The 20,150-nt window shown below is 38.1% G+C and overlaps 1 protein-coding gene across 2 annotated transcripts; it reads right to left on the bottom strand.

Annotated features, from left to right (window-relative positions):
* Positions 1-692: 692 nt before the first annotated feature.
* Positions 693-20,138, bottom strand: thbs3b (thrombospondin 3b). 2 transcript variants are annotated; one of them, XM_039680948.2, is made up of 23 exons: positions 16,987-20,138; positions 14,618-14,824; positions 14,252-14,505; positions 13,659-13,761; positions 12,831-12,857; positions 12,641-12,723; positions 12,508-12,559; positions 11,891-12,039; positions 10,122-10,259; positions 9,918-9,992; positions 9,661-9,813; positions 9,381-9,491; positions 8,049-8,156; positions 7,730-7,889; positions 7,540-7,658; positions 5,442-5,494; positions 5,128-5,321; positions 4,114-4,292; positions 3,961-4,009; positions 3,478-3,674; positions 2,000-2,172; positions 1,715-1,854; positions 693-1,534 (listed from the first exon to the last, which is right to left on the bottom strand). In XM_039680948.2, exons 1-23 carry the CDS (start codon positions 17,066-17,068, stop codon positions 1,479-1,481), a joined length of 2,862 nt encoding a protein of 953 aa, XP_039536882.1. In that variant the 5' UTR covers positions 17,069-20,138; the 3' UTR covers positions 693-1,478. The 2 variants fall into 2 exon arrangements, with proteins under 2 accessions (XP_039536882.1, XP_039536883.1); XM_039680949.2 differs by having other exon boundaries at positions 12,831-12,854.
* Positions 20,139-20,150: the final 12 nt, after the last annotated feature.

Raw genomic sequence — 20,150 nt, 5'->3', positions numbered from 1 at the left:
GACGTCGCTTGGTTTTTGCATTCAAAAACATCAAAATGAATCAGTAATAGGCTATTTTCTACCCTAGTTTTGAGCCTAGCTAAAAAAAACGCTGGGTTTTTATGGGCGTCTCGCACTGAAGACTTGGAAGTAAACGGCCACTGCTGTGAGTGGATAACAGTTTTGCATACTCTAATGAGTTTCAACTCACTCGTCGGTTCCGGTTGGTGCACGTGGGGGAAATTGTTTTGAAAATGTTCAATGTTGTAAAATGGAAACCGGAATGATTCGGCCATACATACAATTCCTGACTGATCCAATATAGACGGCACAGCACCGTTCTTTACTCTTAATCGGCCTGCAAATCCAGTCTTGTTTACAAAACAATCCTCAGTGAAATGAAGCGAACAGACGGACGATGTTTTACCTCATCTGCTGGAGTGGAACATCTTTAAAAATAAAGTTTATCCATGTAGTCCTACTGGAATCCAGAGGAAGCACCACAATATTCTGTATTGCTCAGTAGCTCGATCCAGTTTGTCATCACGAGGTAGGCATCTATGTTATTTAGCTATGGGTGTAATGCGCGAATCGGTAGGCGGAGCTAAACCGCCGTGTTGAAGTAGGCATTGATCTTCTTCTGCGTGGGCTGGTGTTTTATCCTCTTTGCTGTCATAGTTCCCCACTTTGAAAAACGAGTCGTTTGCTGAGGCTGGTGTCAACAAAAGCTTTATTTTATTCTGTTAATATGTTTTGAAACTTGACATGCTAGAACAGTGAATTTGTTTAGCTTATTGCTGGCATGCCCTTGTCTTGCTTATACTCCCATGGCTTCCAATCTCACACCAAACCATCACCAAATGGCTTATGTCTGCCATAAATCATACAAATACACCTGTTATGCATGTTTGTATAATGTCCTTAATCATTTTCTTCACTAAATTCTTGCAGCACACAGAATAACAAGTACATAGATCACTATCCATGGTGCTGAAACGAACAAAATAACCTCACAACAGAGTCTCTTTGGATGAAAAACAGGCGGGGAAAACCATTAGAGAAGCACAATTACTGAATTTAATACCACATTATGGGGTTTTATAATGAAACACTACTGTGTGTATTTTTAAATGTAGTTCAACGTCATAAGGATATTTTTATTAGAGTTTGTTTGCAAGACGCCAAATTCACAGTCAACCTTTTTAGTCAAATGTAATGCCTTTTTTAATTTACAACCTAAAGAATTGCTTTTAAAACTTTAGGATATTTATTCCATTACCTTTGCATTTTAAGGTTTGCTGATTCTCATCCAAATAGCACACAGATACCACTCATATTTCATGGTGCACGATGCAAACTTGTGCCGTGTAGTGTATAATTCTGATAATTTCTGAAAATTTCACAAGATAAAAAACTCATTTTAATCATAATCTCTTCCTACCTCTCTGAACACACACATGTACACAAACACACATGTAGTCATGATTGCAGCGTGAGGCTTATGTCCTCAGATTCATCTGCTTTTGGTACAGCATAAAGTCATCAGGTATGGTATCTGTGCAAAAAAAAAAAACCTCTCTCAGTCACTCTGAGACTAAAAGTAACGTGCCTTCAATTTGAAGCACACTGAACCATTACAATTCCATTTTTACATTTCAATATTTTTTTTATACATATAACATTTTCAAATTGGCCCTCAGATACTGAGATTCATTTTAGAATGAATTTTACTTACCATTGCATCTATATCCGAGATGAGACCATATGACGTTCTCCTGGGAGAAGCAGAAGACGCCCAAACGCCCTCCTCTCATAGTGGTGTCTATCACGACTCCTGAATCTGCCACCAGGACTGTACCTTCATACAGTCTTAATCTGTCCCAATGATATAGAGAACCCAGTCAGACTCTACAAAACGAAATATTTCAAGTTCTAATAGTAAGAGATATGCTTGTGTGAGTCCTCATTCATAGAAACCTTTTTTGTGTATCTTTTAAAGTCAAATCAGATCAGCCCTCACCTTATGTAGCCCACCTGTGGGCGGTGGGTGAGGTGCCAGCGATAGGACGTTCTGTCCTTCCAACCCACATTTCTCGGGTCCTTCCAAAGCAAAGTGACTTCCCCTGACGTGTCTCCTGTGTGCCACAGGGCATTACGCAGATACTCACCAGGGCCTGTACGAGACTTCACTGCCTGGAGGAGTGAGGCAAAAAGAGACAGAGGCATTTCTGAGTAATGTTAATAAAAGGTATTGAAAAATGAATATATGCACTACTGTTTAAAGGGATACTCCACTTTTTATGGAAATAGGCTTATTTTACCACTCCCCCAGAGTTAAACAGTTGGGTTTTACCGTTTTCGAATGCATTCAGCCGATTTTCTGATATTTAGAAGAATATCAGAAACCAGACAGTTTCTGGTCTCATTGACTTCCATAGTTTTGTTCCTACTATGGATGTCAATGAGACCAGAAACTGTCTGTTTACTGATATTCTTCAAAATATCAAAAAAATAAAAAATACAAAAATAAAAAAAAATGTACCACTCTGGGGGAGTGGTAAAATGAGCCTATTTCCAAAAAAAGTGGAGTATACCTTTAAAAGTTTCCAGTCAGTGAGATTTTTAGAAAGAAATTAATACTTTTAATTAGCAAGGATGTATTAAATTGATTAAATTGTCAAATAAATGCTGTTCTTTTGAACTTTCTTTCATCAAAGAATCCTGAAAAAAAATGCAGCGCAACTGTTTTCAATATCAATAATAGAGCTGTCTCACGATTAATCGCATCCAAAATAAAGGTTTGTGTTTACATAATATATGTTGGTGCACTGTGTATAATTTAAATTATATATATATATATATATATATATATATATATATCAACTGCATTTTTCATTTGTACTGAAACTATACTACAAATGAACTTATCGGTGCACTGATTACTTGTCAAATACTTGTATCACATTTCTTAGTAGTTTTATACACAAATTATACTTTAAGTGAACTTAACATAATACATCGTATAGTATATACTATTTATATATCATTTTTAAACTTTACGTATACTACTATATTTCTATTTCGGTATTCATTTTTATACTTTAATTATACTTCTCACTGTATTTTAAGACAATCTGAAGCAATTCCTATGCTAGTGGACAAAAACAAATGTAATACTCAGAATTAGGAACATATCTGTTTTCTTCTTTTTAAATCAATATTTTTTAAACAATGTAAAACTATGAGAAAATACTAATTAATAGGTTCCTCAATCAAAAGAGTAAACACCAAGTATACTTAATTATACTTTTAAGTATATCTACAAGTATAGGCTAAATATACTTAGACATTTATAATTCAAGTATACCTGCGTGTAATTTTAAGTATATTTCTGAGAAGTACAGAAAAAGTTGAATTTTTAGTTGAAAAGAAGTGCATAATTCAGTTACATATCAATTGACAGCCCTAATTTTAATGCATATGTTAAATTGACTTTACCTTAAGCTGTAGTCCAGGCTGAGCTGAGGCTTTAAAGGGTAAATTCTGCCAGTACGTCTGTTCGATCTGTTTCCACATCACCACATAGAAGCTGGAAGAGTCCTGATAGCCGAAGATGAAGCCCACGTAATCATCATCAGTGGCCGTGTTCACATGGATCGTGCCCTCAAAATCAACACCATTAAATGCTATGTAACCTAAATAAAAAATAAAGAGACAGAAATGTCAATTAATCTGTTGAATGTGAGGTAAATGAACTGTAAAAGTAACTGATTTTATAGCTGATTGAAAATGTTTTATGTACACTGTAAAAACATTTATTTTTACATAAAACAAGTTGTTTTTACAAGAAAATAGGCCTACTACTTCAAATTTTCAAGTTTAATTCAATGTATTGTGATTTCTTTTTCATTATTTGTGACTTTTACTAGTATAAATTGTTATAAAGTAGGCCTTACACTAATTTTTGTTCAGTTTACATACCCACAGCCAAACCAGGGTCACTATTCATGGTCTGCACAATCTCCATTCCCTAAGAAAAAAACACCAAAGTTGTTTTCATAATACTTTAAAGACCCTGTCTACAAAAAAGCTCAGAGACTAGCCGATCAAAAAGCCATTTTAATGAATGATCACCTTATTTAGTACCAGCCAATTGGGGTCGATCTGAGTATCTCCTTCGGGGTCAAGAATGACTGTCTGGAATGCCCTGAAATCTGTCATAGTGACCTCAGCGTTTTCAGGACACGCATCCAACAAGTCATTCACCTTATCGTTGTCAAAGTCTGTCTCACACATGTCACCAACTCCATTGGCTAAAAGGAGAGAAGGTACAAAACAAATATGTTAATTTCTAGACTGTATATACTGTATCTGACGGGTATCTTTGAAAAAGAATACTGGCATTCTGGTTACTGCATCATATTTTTACAATCTGAAAAGTCTGTGAAACATCACATGTTGCATGTTTTTTTAAATGTTATACTTTACTATACTATTGTCACATAATCTCATTACTTCAGAAGTTTAGTTCAGTGAGTGTTGGCCCAGATATCATCTAAGAAATAAAGAGTTTCAAATTTTGTGTAAAATGTCCCACTCCAATAAGACAGAATGACTTCCGGTCAAGCAAATATGTTTAAAGTTGTGGTTGATATTACTTTGAGTTCCTTCGTCACACTGGAAATAGAAAGCCAAGTTGAATAGATAGCATTATTGTGTGCAATGGGCTCTGTTACAACACATTCTAGCAAAAATAGCAGGTCATTTAAAGGGATACTCCACTTTTTTTTTGGAAATAGGCTCATTTTACAACTCCCCCAGAGTTAAATATTATCGGATATTTAGAAAAATATCAGTAAGACAGTTTCTGGTCTCATTGGCTTCCATAGTAGGAAAAAATATACTATGGAAGTCAATGAGACCAGAAACTGTCTGGTTACTGATATTCTTCTAAATATCCGAAAATCGGCTGTATGGATTCAAAAATGGTAAAACTCAACTGTTCAACTCTGGGGGAGTGGTAAAATGAGCCAATTTCCAAAAAAAAGTGGAGTATCCCTTTAAAATTCACATACTGTGCACTGTATATATACTGCAGAAAGAGTAAGTGTAGTATGCTTTTCCAAAGTACAGAATTAAGAATCAGACCATCCGTGTCTATTTGACTGGGGTTGGGAACAAGTCTGCAGTTATCTGGACCAGGAGGGAGCAAATCTGGAATTCCATCGTTATCATCATCTTCATCACACTCGTCCCCAATCCCATCATTATCTGAGTCCAGCTGAGAACTGTTGGGCACTTCAGGGCAGTTATCCCTCGTGTCCTGATATCCATCATCATCCCTTCACACAGAGAATCATTTTCAGTAGGTCTTTCAAAACTAAATAAGCAGATTTTCCGGAGAAATGAATTACACCACAAAATAAACTAAATTCTTAACATTTATCAACACAAGTACTTACATGTCCTTGTTTGTATCACACACATCTCCCACCAAATCGTTATCCTTATCTGACTGCAAAAAAGCAAAATATGATATGATATTTAATCATTGCATTCTTATTTAAAAAGTCGGGTGGTCACAGTCCCTGTTCCATTGCCTTCGGTGGATTAAAGGTTGTATCAGCAATTTCAGGCCCAAACAAAAATGATCACATTCATCTAATCTTTCCTAACGATCTGCTAGCTGCCCGCCACATAAGCAGGCTGTCAAAAAAACACGTCTCTGTGGGCAGCCTAGGCTCTGAGATCTGCACACAAAAACAAATGGGTACAACCACCACTCAAAATAAACCGTGTTCTAACCAATCGCCGACAGGGGCGTGTGTTTGTTATTGCGCTCGTGCACGGCGCTTGCACGCGAAGTCGGAGCTGAAGAATAATGGTGCGTTCTAGTATAGCCAACGAACCGACTCGGACCTCGGATTTGACGTCACGTCCACACTTCAAGCGCTCTATTATGTTTTGCGTGTCCGAGTCGGAGAAAAAAATGGACGGCACCCGGAAAGCTGAGTACCAGGCACTTACATTAAAAATAAAATATTATGACTACACCTTATCAAAACACTGCCATTTGAACTTAAAAATGTTCACTTTATTTAATGTTTTTCATGTTAATCTTCTGTTAGCAACGCTAGCAACGTTAGTAATTGCACTCACAACAACCGATTCCCATACCTACAGGGAACGCAGTAATACGAGTGATTATAATCGTCATTCAAAATACCAAAGCGGTTAAAAAACAATGAAAACAATTCATTCTTACAAGTCACAGGGCGCAGCCATCTTGAATTCCGAAACGGAATTCTTGCTCGGTGTCCTCACGGTTGTCCGACGTCCTCCGAGAGGAGAAATCCGAGGAAAGGGGGCGTGTTGCTAGGCAACGTCTGTCGTCCGATTCGGATCTCCGAGACGGATGAATAATAGAACGCACCATTATCCAGCGTCTATCAACCCTATGCTATCAACGGACCAGATACATTTAACATGGAAGAGGCAATCCCCAAGGAGAGGAGGAGGATTAGGACGAAGGAATAACGTCGTTTTTCGTCAAAGACACAAATAATCGGGAAGGCTTTTGAACGGTGGAGAGAACTCACAGAATTGAAAATGTTTAAATAGGACGCCGAGGTTGCACCTTTTCTTCTGGACAGGTGAGTAACTTCTAGTGATGTGAACTGTGTGTGAAAATATAATTCTTTAAAAAATATGAGTGAAGCTCGACTAAACTTGGATAGCTCTAGCGAATATCAGATTGTAGGGATTTACAACCCGATCTCACGAGAATTCGTACGAATTTTACGAGGTGGCTAATTCGTACGACCTCACTCGTATGAATTAGTACGTTTTGCTGAATCGTATATATTTTACGAATTGGTCAATTCGTATGAATTCTTACAAATGACCTACCCCTGACCCCGCCCCTAAACCTACCCATCACGTGGATTTGGACAAATCGTACGAATTCGTACGAGTGAGGTCGTATGAATTAGTACGAATTAGCCACTTTTTAATCACTCGCGTACGAATTGGTCGTGAGATAGCGTAGGGATTTAGTATGTGAGTTTATCATGATGCACGAAACGGGAGGTTTGTTTGGGATCTCGCTTTAAACACAAACAGAAGTGACGTCACCCACAATCGCTGATACAAACTTTAATTAAGTGCCACTATTTCTTCACAAAATCGAACCAATTTAATTTTATGTATTATTTATATGCCTCTTTTAAGAATATGATACACGTTTGCTTAAGTAGTCATGTTGTGGGATTTGACTATTGAAAATGCAACATTTTTTAATTTGACTGCTCAAATAAGCAGAGTTCGAGTAAAACAAAGGGTGAAATGCAAAGATTTTGTCAGGTGACCTAAAAAACCCTGGGGTGCCTCAAGGTTTCGTGCTTGGACCTCTACTATTCTCGATACACAACCCCACTGAGCACTAACACAAATTATACACAGTTCTACATCATTTAGCTGTATCTCTGCCTCCACATCTCAACCAGAGATGAAGAACCTTCTTCCCTTGCCTTCACCATTACAATGATCCCTTCGTCAAACCTGCAAAGGATCGTTGACCTCAGGACAGCTGTCACACGCGTCACCCACACCATCTCCGTCTCGGTCTGTCTGCATGGGATTGGGTATCTTAGGACAGTTATCCAAAACATTAGGGATGCCTGCGAAGGAAAAGATGATGCTGTACAATGCTGTAAAACCACAGAACAGTTAAAAGTGAGTAGGCCAGTACCATCTCCATCAATATCATTGTCACAGATATCTCCTTTGCCATTGCCATCCGCATCAAGCTGATCTCCATTGGGAACGTTAGGGCAGTTGTCGCAAGCATCGCCATACGAATCTGTGTCAGAGTTCTGCTGGTCCTTATTGGGCACTAGACGACAGTTGTCCTAGAAACATGCGATTAAAACAGCTACTGCTTAGGATCTGTCCTACAGACAATTGGTTTCAAAATAATGAAAAACGAAACAAAAAAAACATCAGGACATCAGACAAAATGAAGACGATTGCTTGATATTTGAACAATTCTAAGCCACTTGATCAGAAACCTCAACATTTTTGATTCCATCTTCATCTGCGTCCTCGTCACATTGATCACCAATCCCGTCTCCATCTGTATCTTCTTGCCCAGAGTTTGGGGTATTCGCACAGTTATCCTACAAAGGGATTTTCAAATTATACCAAGAAGCAAAAAAAAAATGCTGGGTTGTTTTAACCCAGTTTTGGGTCAAATATGGACAAACTCAAACATAGGGTTAAAATTTTCATTTAAAAATGTAACCCAATGGCTGGGTTTGTCCATATTTGACCCAAAATTGGGTTAAAACAACCCAGCATTTTTTAGAGTGTATTTTCAGAGATGAAAATATATGTTTTGCTAAAGAAAAACTGTCGTCATCAGTTCAAATGGTAGTAAACAATAAATTGGACAGAATGTGGCAAATTCAATACAGTTTCAGCTAATTTAGATGATATTTGGACTGGTGTTGCGATGCAATAAGCATGCTAAATTAAGCGATACTCTGACGGCCAATGACATTTTGTTTAAAGAAGATTTTGTACACTGTGAATCAATCAAGATGGAAGTAATTCATCAACTGATAAAGAAGAGTGCTATTTCTCAGTACTTTAGTCATTCCGAATACAGCATGGATATTTTATTCAGCACAAGTGTTTGTTTTCTGATGATTAATTTCTTTAGTGAATTGGCTTTATGCACAGCTGCACTACTTCCTGAACTTAAGCCAGCTCCTTGTTTCCTGTCTGCCATTATTGGCCAAACTTGTGTGTCTGATTATTGTTGCCGTGACTACTGAGGTCAGGCACACCTGAATTAATCAAGTTTGGCCAATAATGGCAGACAGGAAACAAGGAGCTGGCTTAAGTTCAGGAAGTAGTACAGCTGGGCATAAAGCCAATTGGATGATTAAACAAGGCAGATGATCAATTTAACAAATTTAGGTTCTGGGAACGTTAGTTTTTGGTTCCCAGAACGTTCCTAGAACTTTCCCTTAAGGTTAAGGGAACGTTCCCGGAACATTCTCCTTACGTTATAAAAAGGAACCTAAAAATAACCTACATGGAACGTTCCTATAACGTTCTTGTTTGGTTCCCAAAAAAATAACCTCATGGGACCATTCGGGAACGTTAGGGGAACATTCTGTGTTTGCTGGGAAAGAATTATCGGTAACGCTTCCTTTTACAGTCCAGTTACCCATGTACATACTCCGTACTTATTTTAGTAATTACAATTCCTGGATAATAACTACTTACCTTATATTAGCCAGTACTTACTAGGTAAGTACACTGTAAGTACTGTAAAAGGAAGCGTTACCGAATTATCAGTGGGTGCAATTTATTCTTAGTGAATGAGTATGTACCGCTCTGCAGTGTTGGTCATTGTCAATGCATGGAAGTGGTTCATCAGGGTAACCATCGATGTCTGAGTCTGGACCACAAATGTTCCCATTACCTGCCCAGCCAACGTTACACTATGGAGAGAAGAGAGAGAAGGATCAGCCATTTGGACAATTCTGTCTTTTTGAGTTGAAAGAAGTAATCCAAAACATTACAGAATTTATCATCTCAGGTGCTTGAAGTACAAATGAAGATTTTAGATTCAGAATTTCCAGGTAGGAAAATGTATTTGTAGATTCTCACCACGCAGGAAATGTCATTACTGCGGCCCATCACACAGTGTGCATTTACATCACATGGGTCATAGCCCAGAGTTTCACACGTCCTCCTCGCAAAACAGCCTGCAGTCTGATTACCCACAAACCCTGCTTTACACTGGCCACACTTGAACGATCCCTATGGAAAGAGAGAAGTCAGTTTGATCGTGTTTCACCAATTATGGCTGCTCTGTTTGACTTGCCAATGCTGGTGTTAACTTATTTCAAATGGAGTTTAATCACCACTGTATTTATACAGACGGAGTTGGGCACACAGGCACTTGAGGGCTCAGCACACTCATCAATATCAACACATCCCTGAAAAAAAAATAACAACGGTAAAAGCCTGTTCACACCAAGAACAATAAATAGTAAAGGTAATCGCAGATATTATGTCTGTTCAATGAAATAAACAAAAAAATATTTGGTTGTAATTGGATTTTTTACCTGCTTGTGGCTCTTGGCAAACTCCAAACCAACTCCCCGGAGCGTTGTACCGCTGAATCCCATGGGACAGGACTCACAGGTGAAGCCTTTAGCTGTGTTCACACACAACTCTGCAGAGAAACAGGGCTGAGCAGTACACTATTAACAAAGGGAGATATTGAGAGAAAAAAGAAAAGTATGGCGGGGAAAAAAAACTATGTTAAAACTGTAAACTACAGCACAAATTAAATATCTCCATATGCTTTGTGTTTACCAAGATGTCATGAGTGTGGCTATGAGGTTGCTAGCTGCTTGCTTCAAACTGACCAACCCCCAAGTCTATACAGTATTCTGATCTCGAGATACCCTTGTGAAAAAGTATATATTATACTTTAAAAGCTAAATCCTTAGCTTCCAAAAAAAAAAAAAGATGGCTGACACAACGTGTTCATTCTCTGAGTGAGGCGGGTTGAGAGCATGTCTTTAGCCTCAGACCAAAAAATCCTCCGATGATTTTTTCCAGACAAAAAAAACAAAAATCTCTCGTCTCAGGGGGATATGAGGGTGGAAAGCATGGTAAATTCGAAAATACTACAGGTTTTCTCAGGGCCGGCCTGAGGCATGAGCGAACTAAGCGGCTGCTTGGGGCCCATTGGCCACCAGGGGGCCCCCCAATCCAGTCAAGAATTAAACAACTGATTTAAATGAATGAATTACTATGAATGAATGAATAATTAAAATATTTCACAGTATATCTCCCTAAAACTGCTGCTGTGTCTACCAGCATTTAAGTCATGCATGTAATCTAGACACATCGCACGTGCATAGACAATTCATGCACGTAGTCGCGGACTAATGTTAAGTCATGACACAAAAAAGGATGTAAAATGACAGAGGAGGACGTAAAAATGTTTGCATGATTATTTACTGTAGATTTTGTGCAGCAACTGATTTATTACCATCTACGGCAAGCCCAGAGGGGAAAAATACATTGCATGCACACATATACAACGAGTGCCGGTGCATTACCGGTATTATAATAACAGACTTTGTTGGACTCTGTCATGTACAATCTAAAAGTCTGCAACAACAATAATAATAAAGATTTTGTGGACAGTTATATTGTACTGAGACATTATAATATATTTTTTTTACAGTTTTTAACAATAATTGTCATTGTTGAACCCTTTCTCTTATTATGTTTTTGATTTCTCAGTCGTCATTTAAGCAAATGGTTTATTTGATATTTTTTGTGACAAGAAGTTTCAAAGAGTTAGTAAAAGAGTAAAATAAAAGTTTAAAAAAATAATCTTTTTTTATTGAGTATTTATACATAACCTATTATATTTGTGTCAATCAATAATCATCAAGCACAGGTGACTCGGGAGGGGCCCCCAAATCAAATTCTGCTTAGGGCCCCCAAAAGGCTCGGGCCGGCTCTGGCTTTTCTTCATGCTAATATTCCTCGTCATCGAGAGATTATTGCAACCACGCCAGACAGAACAGTGAACCAAAAAAAGAAGACATGGACTTACCAGCTGCCCGAATATCATACCCTCGAGGACCACATGAGTGACTTTTTAAGTCTAGCCGTAGCTTATGCAGTTTCTTGATCACTCCCTTTGCGTGTGTGTTTTTTTTAGACCAGCCAAAATGAGCGAACTAAAGGCACGAAGATGGTCCTCAAGGGACATTTTTGCCAAATTTGCGGAGTGGGAGCTGACTAATAACAATTTCGCTGTTGACACACACTAATCATTCTAATAATAAGATGTGATCTTTGCAGGAACCTCATCAATGTCCTGGCAGTGTGTTCCGTTGCCTGTCATGCCCTCTGGGCAGGGGCCACACTCATATCCTGGGTACGTCAAGCTCTCCATGCAGCTCACGCGGTTATAGCAGGGGTTAGGATGACACCGTGATTGAGGCTCATGGAATCCTGATAAACAGAGAGAGCAACATACAGGTTACCTCTCTCCACCTTCAGACATGTTTTAAAGGTCCCCTGACATGGGTTTTTGTATTATTTTATAATGTTCCCTGGGTTGCCCTTATAATGTTAATATGTTTTTTTTAGATCAAAAATAGTCATAATTTAGAAATAAAAGGCATTTTTCCTAGCCTGATTGGAACGCTCTGTTAGAAGGGGCGTGTCTGCTGTGGGATTCAATGCAACCGCCCACTGCTGTGATTGGCTGACATGCTTGCATATGAAATAGCTACATATTACATGTGAAACTCTCTTGAATACGTTTTACTACAGCTATTATACGTTTTTACTATTACAGATATCGAGATTACTGATTCGTGAGAAGTTTTTGAAGTATTTAGATTCTCATCACATTAAATATTGCAAAACCTGATCTGCCATTATCCTTCCTGTTCCTGCTTTTTCAGCACCACTTACCACACACTTGGCATTCAAGGATGGTGTTTCTTATGAGAGACATCTCTTTAGTCTAAAAACACAGAAAAAGAGAGAATTTGATTTGATGAAATCCCATATCCCAATTAAAAAATGGAAATGTGCAATACAATACCTGTTCTCTGATATCCTCTCTCAGCTCTCCCATGATCTGGTTAAAAATGATCAGCTGTCCAATCAGAGCTTTGGTGTGATCACCTGGTCATATGACAGGGTCTTTTTATTATCACAGAAAAGCATTGCAGGCATGGAGATAATTCAATTGTGAAAGTACATTCACATGATTTGATCATTTTGATATTTACCCAGGATGGCGTTAATGTCACTGGCTACTGTAAAGAAACAGCATAAACATTTTATATATATGTCAAAGGTGAATTTTCAGCTTGATATTATCAATGTAAAAAACACTTAATATTTTTGTGGAAACTGCTTCATTTTTTTCAGGATTCTTTGATGAATTGAATGTTTAAAAGAACACTGTTTATTTTAATTTGAAATGCATTCAATTCAAGTCGTAAAATTATAAATACCTTTACTGACACTTTTGATTAATTTAAAGCACCCTTGCTGAATAAAAGCATTAACTTCTTTAAAAAAAAAAAAAAAAAACAGAACAAAATCTTACTCACCATAAACTTTTGTAGTGTATATCACATTCACCATATATAGACATATCCATAAATAAATAAATAAAAAATCGTATTGGATTTTTCCAGTTTTCCTCCCGCCATAACGCGCATGCAGGTGCAAGTGACGTAACTCTGACGTCTGCTTCCATATGGTCTATTAATAATGGGTATAATTTCTGCATTGCCACAAGAGGGCAGTATGATGACATGATCAGCCTATTGTAAACTGTGCAGTATGTACTGTCCTACCTACTTACTATTTTTTTAATTCTCTGAAAAACATTATAGTATGTATTAATTAGGTCTGACAAAAAAAACATGCTTTCGTGCTGTCACATAAAAGGTGGTTATATTATTTATAGTGTATTAGTCACAATGTAAATGAGAGGATGAATTGAGTGCCCAGTGTGCTCTGCTGAAAATTGTGTATTTTTCAAGACATCTTGTACTAGTAAGTTACCACATAGTTAAAATTCCTCTGATTCTGAAAGACGTCATTACCTGCATTGTTTATTGCTGAATCTCCTTGAAATGGACAGTCAATGAGAAGACCAGCTGTAGCCAGAGAGCCTCCGAGAGCCAGTTTGACAGATTCTACTGAGCCCTAAAATGTAAATATATATATATATACGTATATATATATACACACACACACATGAAACCTATCATTACTAGCATTTACACATGTATCCTTATCACTCTTCTTCCAGACTTCACCATTTAACACACTAAATTTCACTTTTTTTCACTTTTACACTGACTTTTAAATATGTATGAATAAAAGCCCTAAATTAAATGTTCATCATATAAAGCGATTGTGTCTCTTCAGAAGACAATTTAAACCGATTATCTTTACAATGTCCGAAAGCATCCGAGTTTTGATTGCGTGGACTAGGTTTTATTAAAAATATCTTCATTTGTGTTTTCGAAATTTAAAAATTTCATTTATGGTTTTGGTATAACATGCATTTGAGTAAATGACAAAATTGTAATTTTTACCTTCAAGTATGCTGTACAGTTACTTTGATTCACACAGACTGCATAACATGACAAAAAATAAAAATGTTAATTGATTGTTGACCTAAATGAATCACCTGTATCCTGGCATAAGACTTCTGTCCGGTGCGAACTTCCACAGATTCAGCCTCCGATGGCAGCCTGACAAAGGATGGGAGGCCCTGAGCCGAGTCGACCAGTCGGCAGTTTACGTAAAGCTCTAGGTTTATGTGACTCCGTCTAAGTCCACCCACTCTGAGAATAAGTGATTGGGTGCGTCCCTCAGCGAGGACAGGGTTTTGTAAATTGACAGCATGAGCTTTTCCATCAGAGCGCAAGTATCGCACCAGTACTGAGGAGAGAAAGGAACGTTGATCTTTCCAACGAACAAAGTATTGAGAATCTATCGAAACAAATTGACATTTGGGGGAATGTTTGTGAAGGTATTTGGAAAAAGCACTTACATTTGTTGATCTTGCCTATAACAGCAATCTCCAGGTACTTCGTGTTGTCCTCCTTATCATAGAGGCCGAACAAAACGCCGCCGAGTTTGGGTGGCAGCATGAAGGTGGAGGTGATGTACAGATCTTCTACAGTCTGCAGAGCTCCAGACAGATTCTCTATAGCTGCAGCTGTCTGACGTGCATCACGGAGCTCCAAAATATTAATCACTGAGAGACAGACAGAACAGATTTGAAGAGATTTGTTTGCTTCAGGCAGGTATTATGCAGATCATTTTGTTGAATATTTGTATTTATTATATTTTAATTTAATTCATTACTTAAAGAGGATATTTTAGGTCCTTTTTCAAAGTCTTGATTTAGTTTTGGGGTCTACTCGAATAGGTTTTCATGCTTGAATGTTCAAAAAACACATTATTTGTCTCATATTGTGACATTGTTGGACCACCTCTCTGCCCAGTCTATACGTAAAGCCAGGGAATGTCTAATTGAAGAGAATTCAGGCTGGTTACTTCCAGTTTCTGGACTGGCTGCAGTAACACGTCTCTGTCCATGCGGGGGCGCTCGCGGTCGAGTGCAGAATGAATGGGAGTCAATGGGCTTTCACCCCCAGAAATCCACTTTTCTCAGGATGTAATTTTTTGTCAAGTAATATTAAAGTTGCATTCAAAAGGGAGGGCTAAGAAAATACACTCAGCTAAAAATTGCATTTTTAAGTTCACTTATCTGTTCTAAAAATCCTTTCAAAACGGTGATGACGTCACACAATAGCAGAATGCTAGCGTGCTCCGGCCAACAACGGCCTAACCTGTAAGAAATCAAAAGGACATAAGTACTCGTTCATTCGACTTTTGGCCTATAATCTATATTGAACTTGCGGAATCAACAATAAAATCTATGTTTATTTAACGACAAGCAGGTGAAAGAGACGCATTTAGCCGTTTAGCCCCATAGACTCCCATTCATTCTGCGCTCGCTCGTGATCACCTCCAGTGGAATTCTAATGAAACTGCAACCAAGATGATACACAATAGGGCTAATAGGCTCTCCATTAGACAGGCTCTGGTAACACCCTGTTTAGTTTCTGCCTCTATGAAGCCCCTCCTTCTGAAAAGCACAGAGCGTCTTATTGGTCAACTGGATTGTGATTGGTCATAAGAGTGTTTGGAAATGTCATGCCCAGGGCATTTTCACTGGCCACAATTTGGACACCGGTGCCATGGGAGAATAACTACTATTTAGATATTTTTAATAGCATCTCATAATTTGGCAGCCGGTATAATTGGCTACTGTCACTTTAAGACCTGATATAGCCAATATACTTTACGTGCACGCACTTTGAGCACAAAATCTGTGAAAATGAGTAAAATTGTGCTAAATACGCACAATCCCTCGCCAGAATTCAAAGCCTGTATCACCAACAATATTCATGCGGAGCAAATAAAACGAGTGAGTAAAGCGTCAACTCGCTGTCGGAAACACATAGCTGGTAACTTTTGTATCGATTCTGCGGAAGAGTTTTAGATATTTTAGAATCAATATGTATCGAAAAATCAATATTGCTGACGACAGTAGATTGCACTTAGAATATTATTTCAGATGCCTTCTAAAAAGATTACAATTGAAAAATGTATATTATATAAAATTCAATCCGCCAAAGTGGCTAGTAGGAGAGACTGTTACACGCCAACGTTGAAATCCAACGTTGGCGAATGTTAAATGTCAAGCCCTGGTCACGCCCCTTACCAAAACCATAGACAGTAAAAAAAAAAAAAAAAAAAAAGACCAAAACTGCAAATTTCAAGTGAAGCCAAAGTATTTTGATCGCCCCCTGGTGGCTGGATGCAGTGTAGCTCATAAACTCCAACCTCTCCATGTAATTGAATGGGAGATGAGTCAAATGAAAAAATCCAATTACACATCAAATTTTTTTTTTTTTCAAAAATGTTTGTCATTTTAGGATATGCCACAAAGAAGGCCCATGAAAATCTATAAGGGGCAAAAGGTTGCCCCTTAATAAAAATGTAATTTATTACAGAGTCTGTAACAGGCACAGCTTCCACTTATTTGCATGATATTATCTCATTGTTTAGAGACTGTTTGGGGACATTGACTCGGACCACTATATTGGGTCACTATGGGGAAGCATAAAGTGAGCCAATAAAGAACAGTGTAAAGGAGAAAATAACGGTTTAACTGTGCAACTGACCAGCTGAACCCTTCTTAACACCACTCAATGTGAAAGTTACAAACACATGCACAATTGTTATTTTTCACCGTGAACCCGAGTGGGGCGGTTCAAATCCAATAGAAGAAACCCCACACAAATTAGTCTTTAAATATATTACATTTAAAGATGTATAAAAACCCACCTTTAATTTCCGAAGATTCGGAGAAGAGGACAAACGCAACATACAGGACAATGAGATTTGACACAATTTTCCTCAACTCCATCCTCTTAAAAGTTCAGAAAATATTGTTTGATAAAACGATTCGAATATATTCCAGTTTAAAGTCCTGTTTCCCAAAGACACGAACAGCTCAAAGCGCCCAAGATCTTCATAACATCTCATAAACCCGCTGACCGGAGAGTCTCTGAATGTGACCTGAATGGCCAGGGGTTCAAAGTATCTGAGCGGGTGACGGGTGAGTCTGACTCTGACTCTGCGGGTCCTCTGAGACTCTGCAGCGCTCAACACTTTCTATCCTAAATGAGAAACAGGAGTTGAGCTGCAGGACGGCAGGGGGAGAGATAACGAGCCGTGTCAATCAACTTACAAGTATTTATTGCGGGTCTCTCCCGCAGCGACTTCAGCTTACCGCACATTTAATCGTACAAATAAAAATCTATGAAAGTTTTTATTTCGGTGAACTAAAAATAGATGCGTTTGGGTTCAACAAACTAGCATAGACGATAGAGTGCAAATTAGCTAACGTACGACAACGTTTTGATAATTTTGAGAGCGGAATTCGAAGCTCACTGTCTTAGCTTATCTTTTTTTAAAAGGGTAACGTTATAGTTATGATAAATGATAATAAGGGCTTTTTTATGTTTTTGTCAAAAGTGTTTGACTCTGGCAGACAGAAAGAGCAGAAAGCTAGTCATTTCAGTTCACTGTTGCTATGGCTACTTCCGCGAGCGTTTGCTTGGCGCAAAAAGTACGCTTTTAACTTGTAAAAAATGGTTAGCCTCCATGTTGATTTTTGTATTAAAACAATTTTTTTAAATTAAAAAAAAAATTAAACACACAAAAATGTAAATTTAAAGGGCTCAATGTAAACAAAGGGCCCAAGAAAACCGAGCAAGCTGCATTTTAAGACCAACAAACCCAAATCTTCGGGTATGGGCCGGGGGCAACTGTGTCTTGTCACATGTAAAATGAGAGCATAATTGCATTGTATAACAAAATGAAGTTACATCTCGACAAATTATGCTCAGCATAACTTTTTTCATAATGGATATTTAGCTACACTGTGGTGTCCTCACGTCTAGTCCCATCATTTGATTATGAACATGTTCATAAGCAGATATGAGCTAACAAATCAAAAGTTTTCTTTTTTTAGTTGAAAATAGTGTAGGCTAGTGTAGCCTCTGAGATTATGTGGAATACAACTGCCTGCTGCGTAATCAACCATTTACATGTTAATCTCGGCCAATGACCCAGTTAACAATTTTTGGTTCCCCTGTGGAATCCTTTCATGCTTACACTAGTGAGTAAAATACTTTTACGGGAACTTTGAGAAGAACTTTTTAACCCTGTGAGGTACAGCATAGGTCTGGCCTCAGAACAACAAAACAGACTAGCCCACTGTGCTTTGGGTTTCCGGTGAGAGATTGGGATGGAGAAGACCAGTTGTATAATGGCCACAGACTCCAACTGTTTGGCATGTAATAACAAAGTTCTCGTCAGCATTTCTCTGGAGAGCTCTAAAATCTGTCTGATTTAAAGCTTAGGATCGTGAGTGGTCAAAGAGCTGCAAGATGGTTGGTTTAAGATAAAAAGAAAAAGTCTCTGACAAGCACTCTGCAATGTATTGGAAATATTAATAGTCTTGACAGTATGTTTAGTCTACAGGACAGCATTTTAGGTCACTGCACCACATAAATGTAATATTTAGAGAGTAAAAAAAAAAAGTGATGAAACGTAATGCAGCTGGTAATGTTAACAGCCTTTCTTCTGGTAACAGTCGCTTTCCACAATGTGGTGTGATGTACGGATTGCTACGTTGTACAGATAAAACGAAGTAGACCGATTTGCTCATATTAGTGTTTAAAACTCACCAATACGCCGCAAACTCGGTTTATTGAATTAACCCGTTGTCCCAGTTAACAGGCAAACCAACAACACTGTAATGAAAGTAAACCACATTTACAATATTTTATTTAAAAATCTGGTTATTCCCCGCCCGGTAAACCTAATCATTAGTGTATATGACTCTGAGGGCCCTATCAATATCATACACCCGGTGCAATGCAGTTTAGCCAGAAAAAAGTGTTTTTTGCTAGTTTCAGCCCGACACAGTTATCATTTTCACGCCCTGCACCACGTTGTTTAAATAGCAAATGCATTTGCCATGTGCCCATAGGCTTATTTCACGCAGTCATTATTTTGAATTCGAGGCTCTGGTGGGAATAAAACCAGAAGTGCTGCCGTGAATGTGATGGCGTACTGTTGTTTAATGTAGAAATTTTAGTTATTCTAAAACTGTAGACTATATACAGTGAAATTAATTCATTTTTTATATAGATATATGCATATATTCCGAAAGTAAAAAAAGAAGCAGGAACAAACTATATACATATCCTATATTGGATATTAACATCCAATAGTGTAAATCGCGGGAGCAGCTTCAGGTTGGCAGTCCCAAGGCATTGTTATTTATCTTTACTTCCGGGGTTCTTCCCACCAGAGCCTCGCTTTTGATTTCAAAATGGCGGCTGCGTCATATAAGCAAATGGGTGTGTTGGTCTGAAAACGAGGAGTGTTCAGGCACATTGTTGGCGCGTTGCTATTTTGAGGCAACTGAAATAGACTGCGCCATTGACCAACTGAAACCTGGTCTTTTTATACTTATTTATTCTTATTTTTTTTCCGCTTGCAAATTTCCGCAAATGGCTTTTTTTAAAGGGAACGGGAGATGAGATTCTGATTGGTTTATTGCATGTTATGCCCAAAACACACCCATTAGGGGTTGTACCTTTTACACCAAATGCGCCGACCATTTTTCCTGTCGTTAAACTAGCAAAAGTGGATTCGGACACGCCCTAAGTGCACTTTATAGATCGTTAAAATATGGTCCTGAGTATTACATTTGTTATGCGAGATGTGATGCTTAATAAATAAGCGGTATTTTGACAGAACGATTTCTACTTAGGCCACATGGGATGAGAACAAATTTTTATAATTTATGATAAAAAAAAAGAAAGAGTCTAGTTTAGTGATATATTTCCTCCTAATGTTTTTAAATACACATGCCCGGCGAAATCTGTCTCGATCGGTTTAAGCTAAAGCCGTTTATAACCATACTGCGATTA

This window comes from Pimephales promelas, chromosome 18 (assembly GCF_988280905.1).
Source record: "Pimephales promelas chromosome 18, fPimPro1.hap1.1, whole genome shotgun sequence".
Lineage (NCBI taxonomy): Eukaryota > Metazoa > Chordata > Actinopteri > Cypriniformes > Leuciscidae > Pimephales > Pimephales promelas.
Note: the sequence above shows the minus strand (reverse complement) of the source record. Positions and strands in the feature narration are given on the sequence as shown.

Excerpts from the sequence above, each read along its gene's own strand:
- thbs3b (XM_039680948.2), bottom strand. The coding sequence starts at position 17,068 with ATGGAGTTGAGGAAAATTGTGTCAAATCTCATTGTCCTGTATGTTGCG. Across the intron at positions 7,659-7,729 it reads CAATGATATTGATGGAGATG|GCATCCCTAATGTTTTGGAT; the intron begins GTACTGGCCTAC and ends TTTCCTTCGCAG. Across the intron at positions 4,293-5,127 it reads CAGTCAAATAGACACGGATG|CCAATGGAGTTGGTGACATG; the intron begins GTCTGATTCTTA and ends CTCTCCTTTTAG.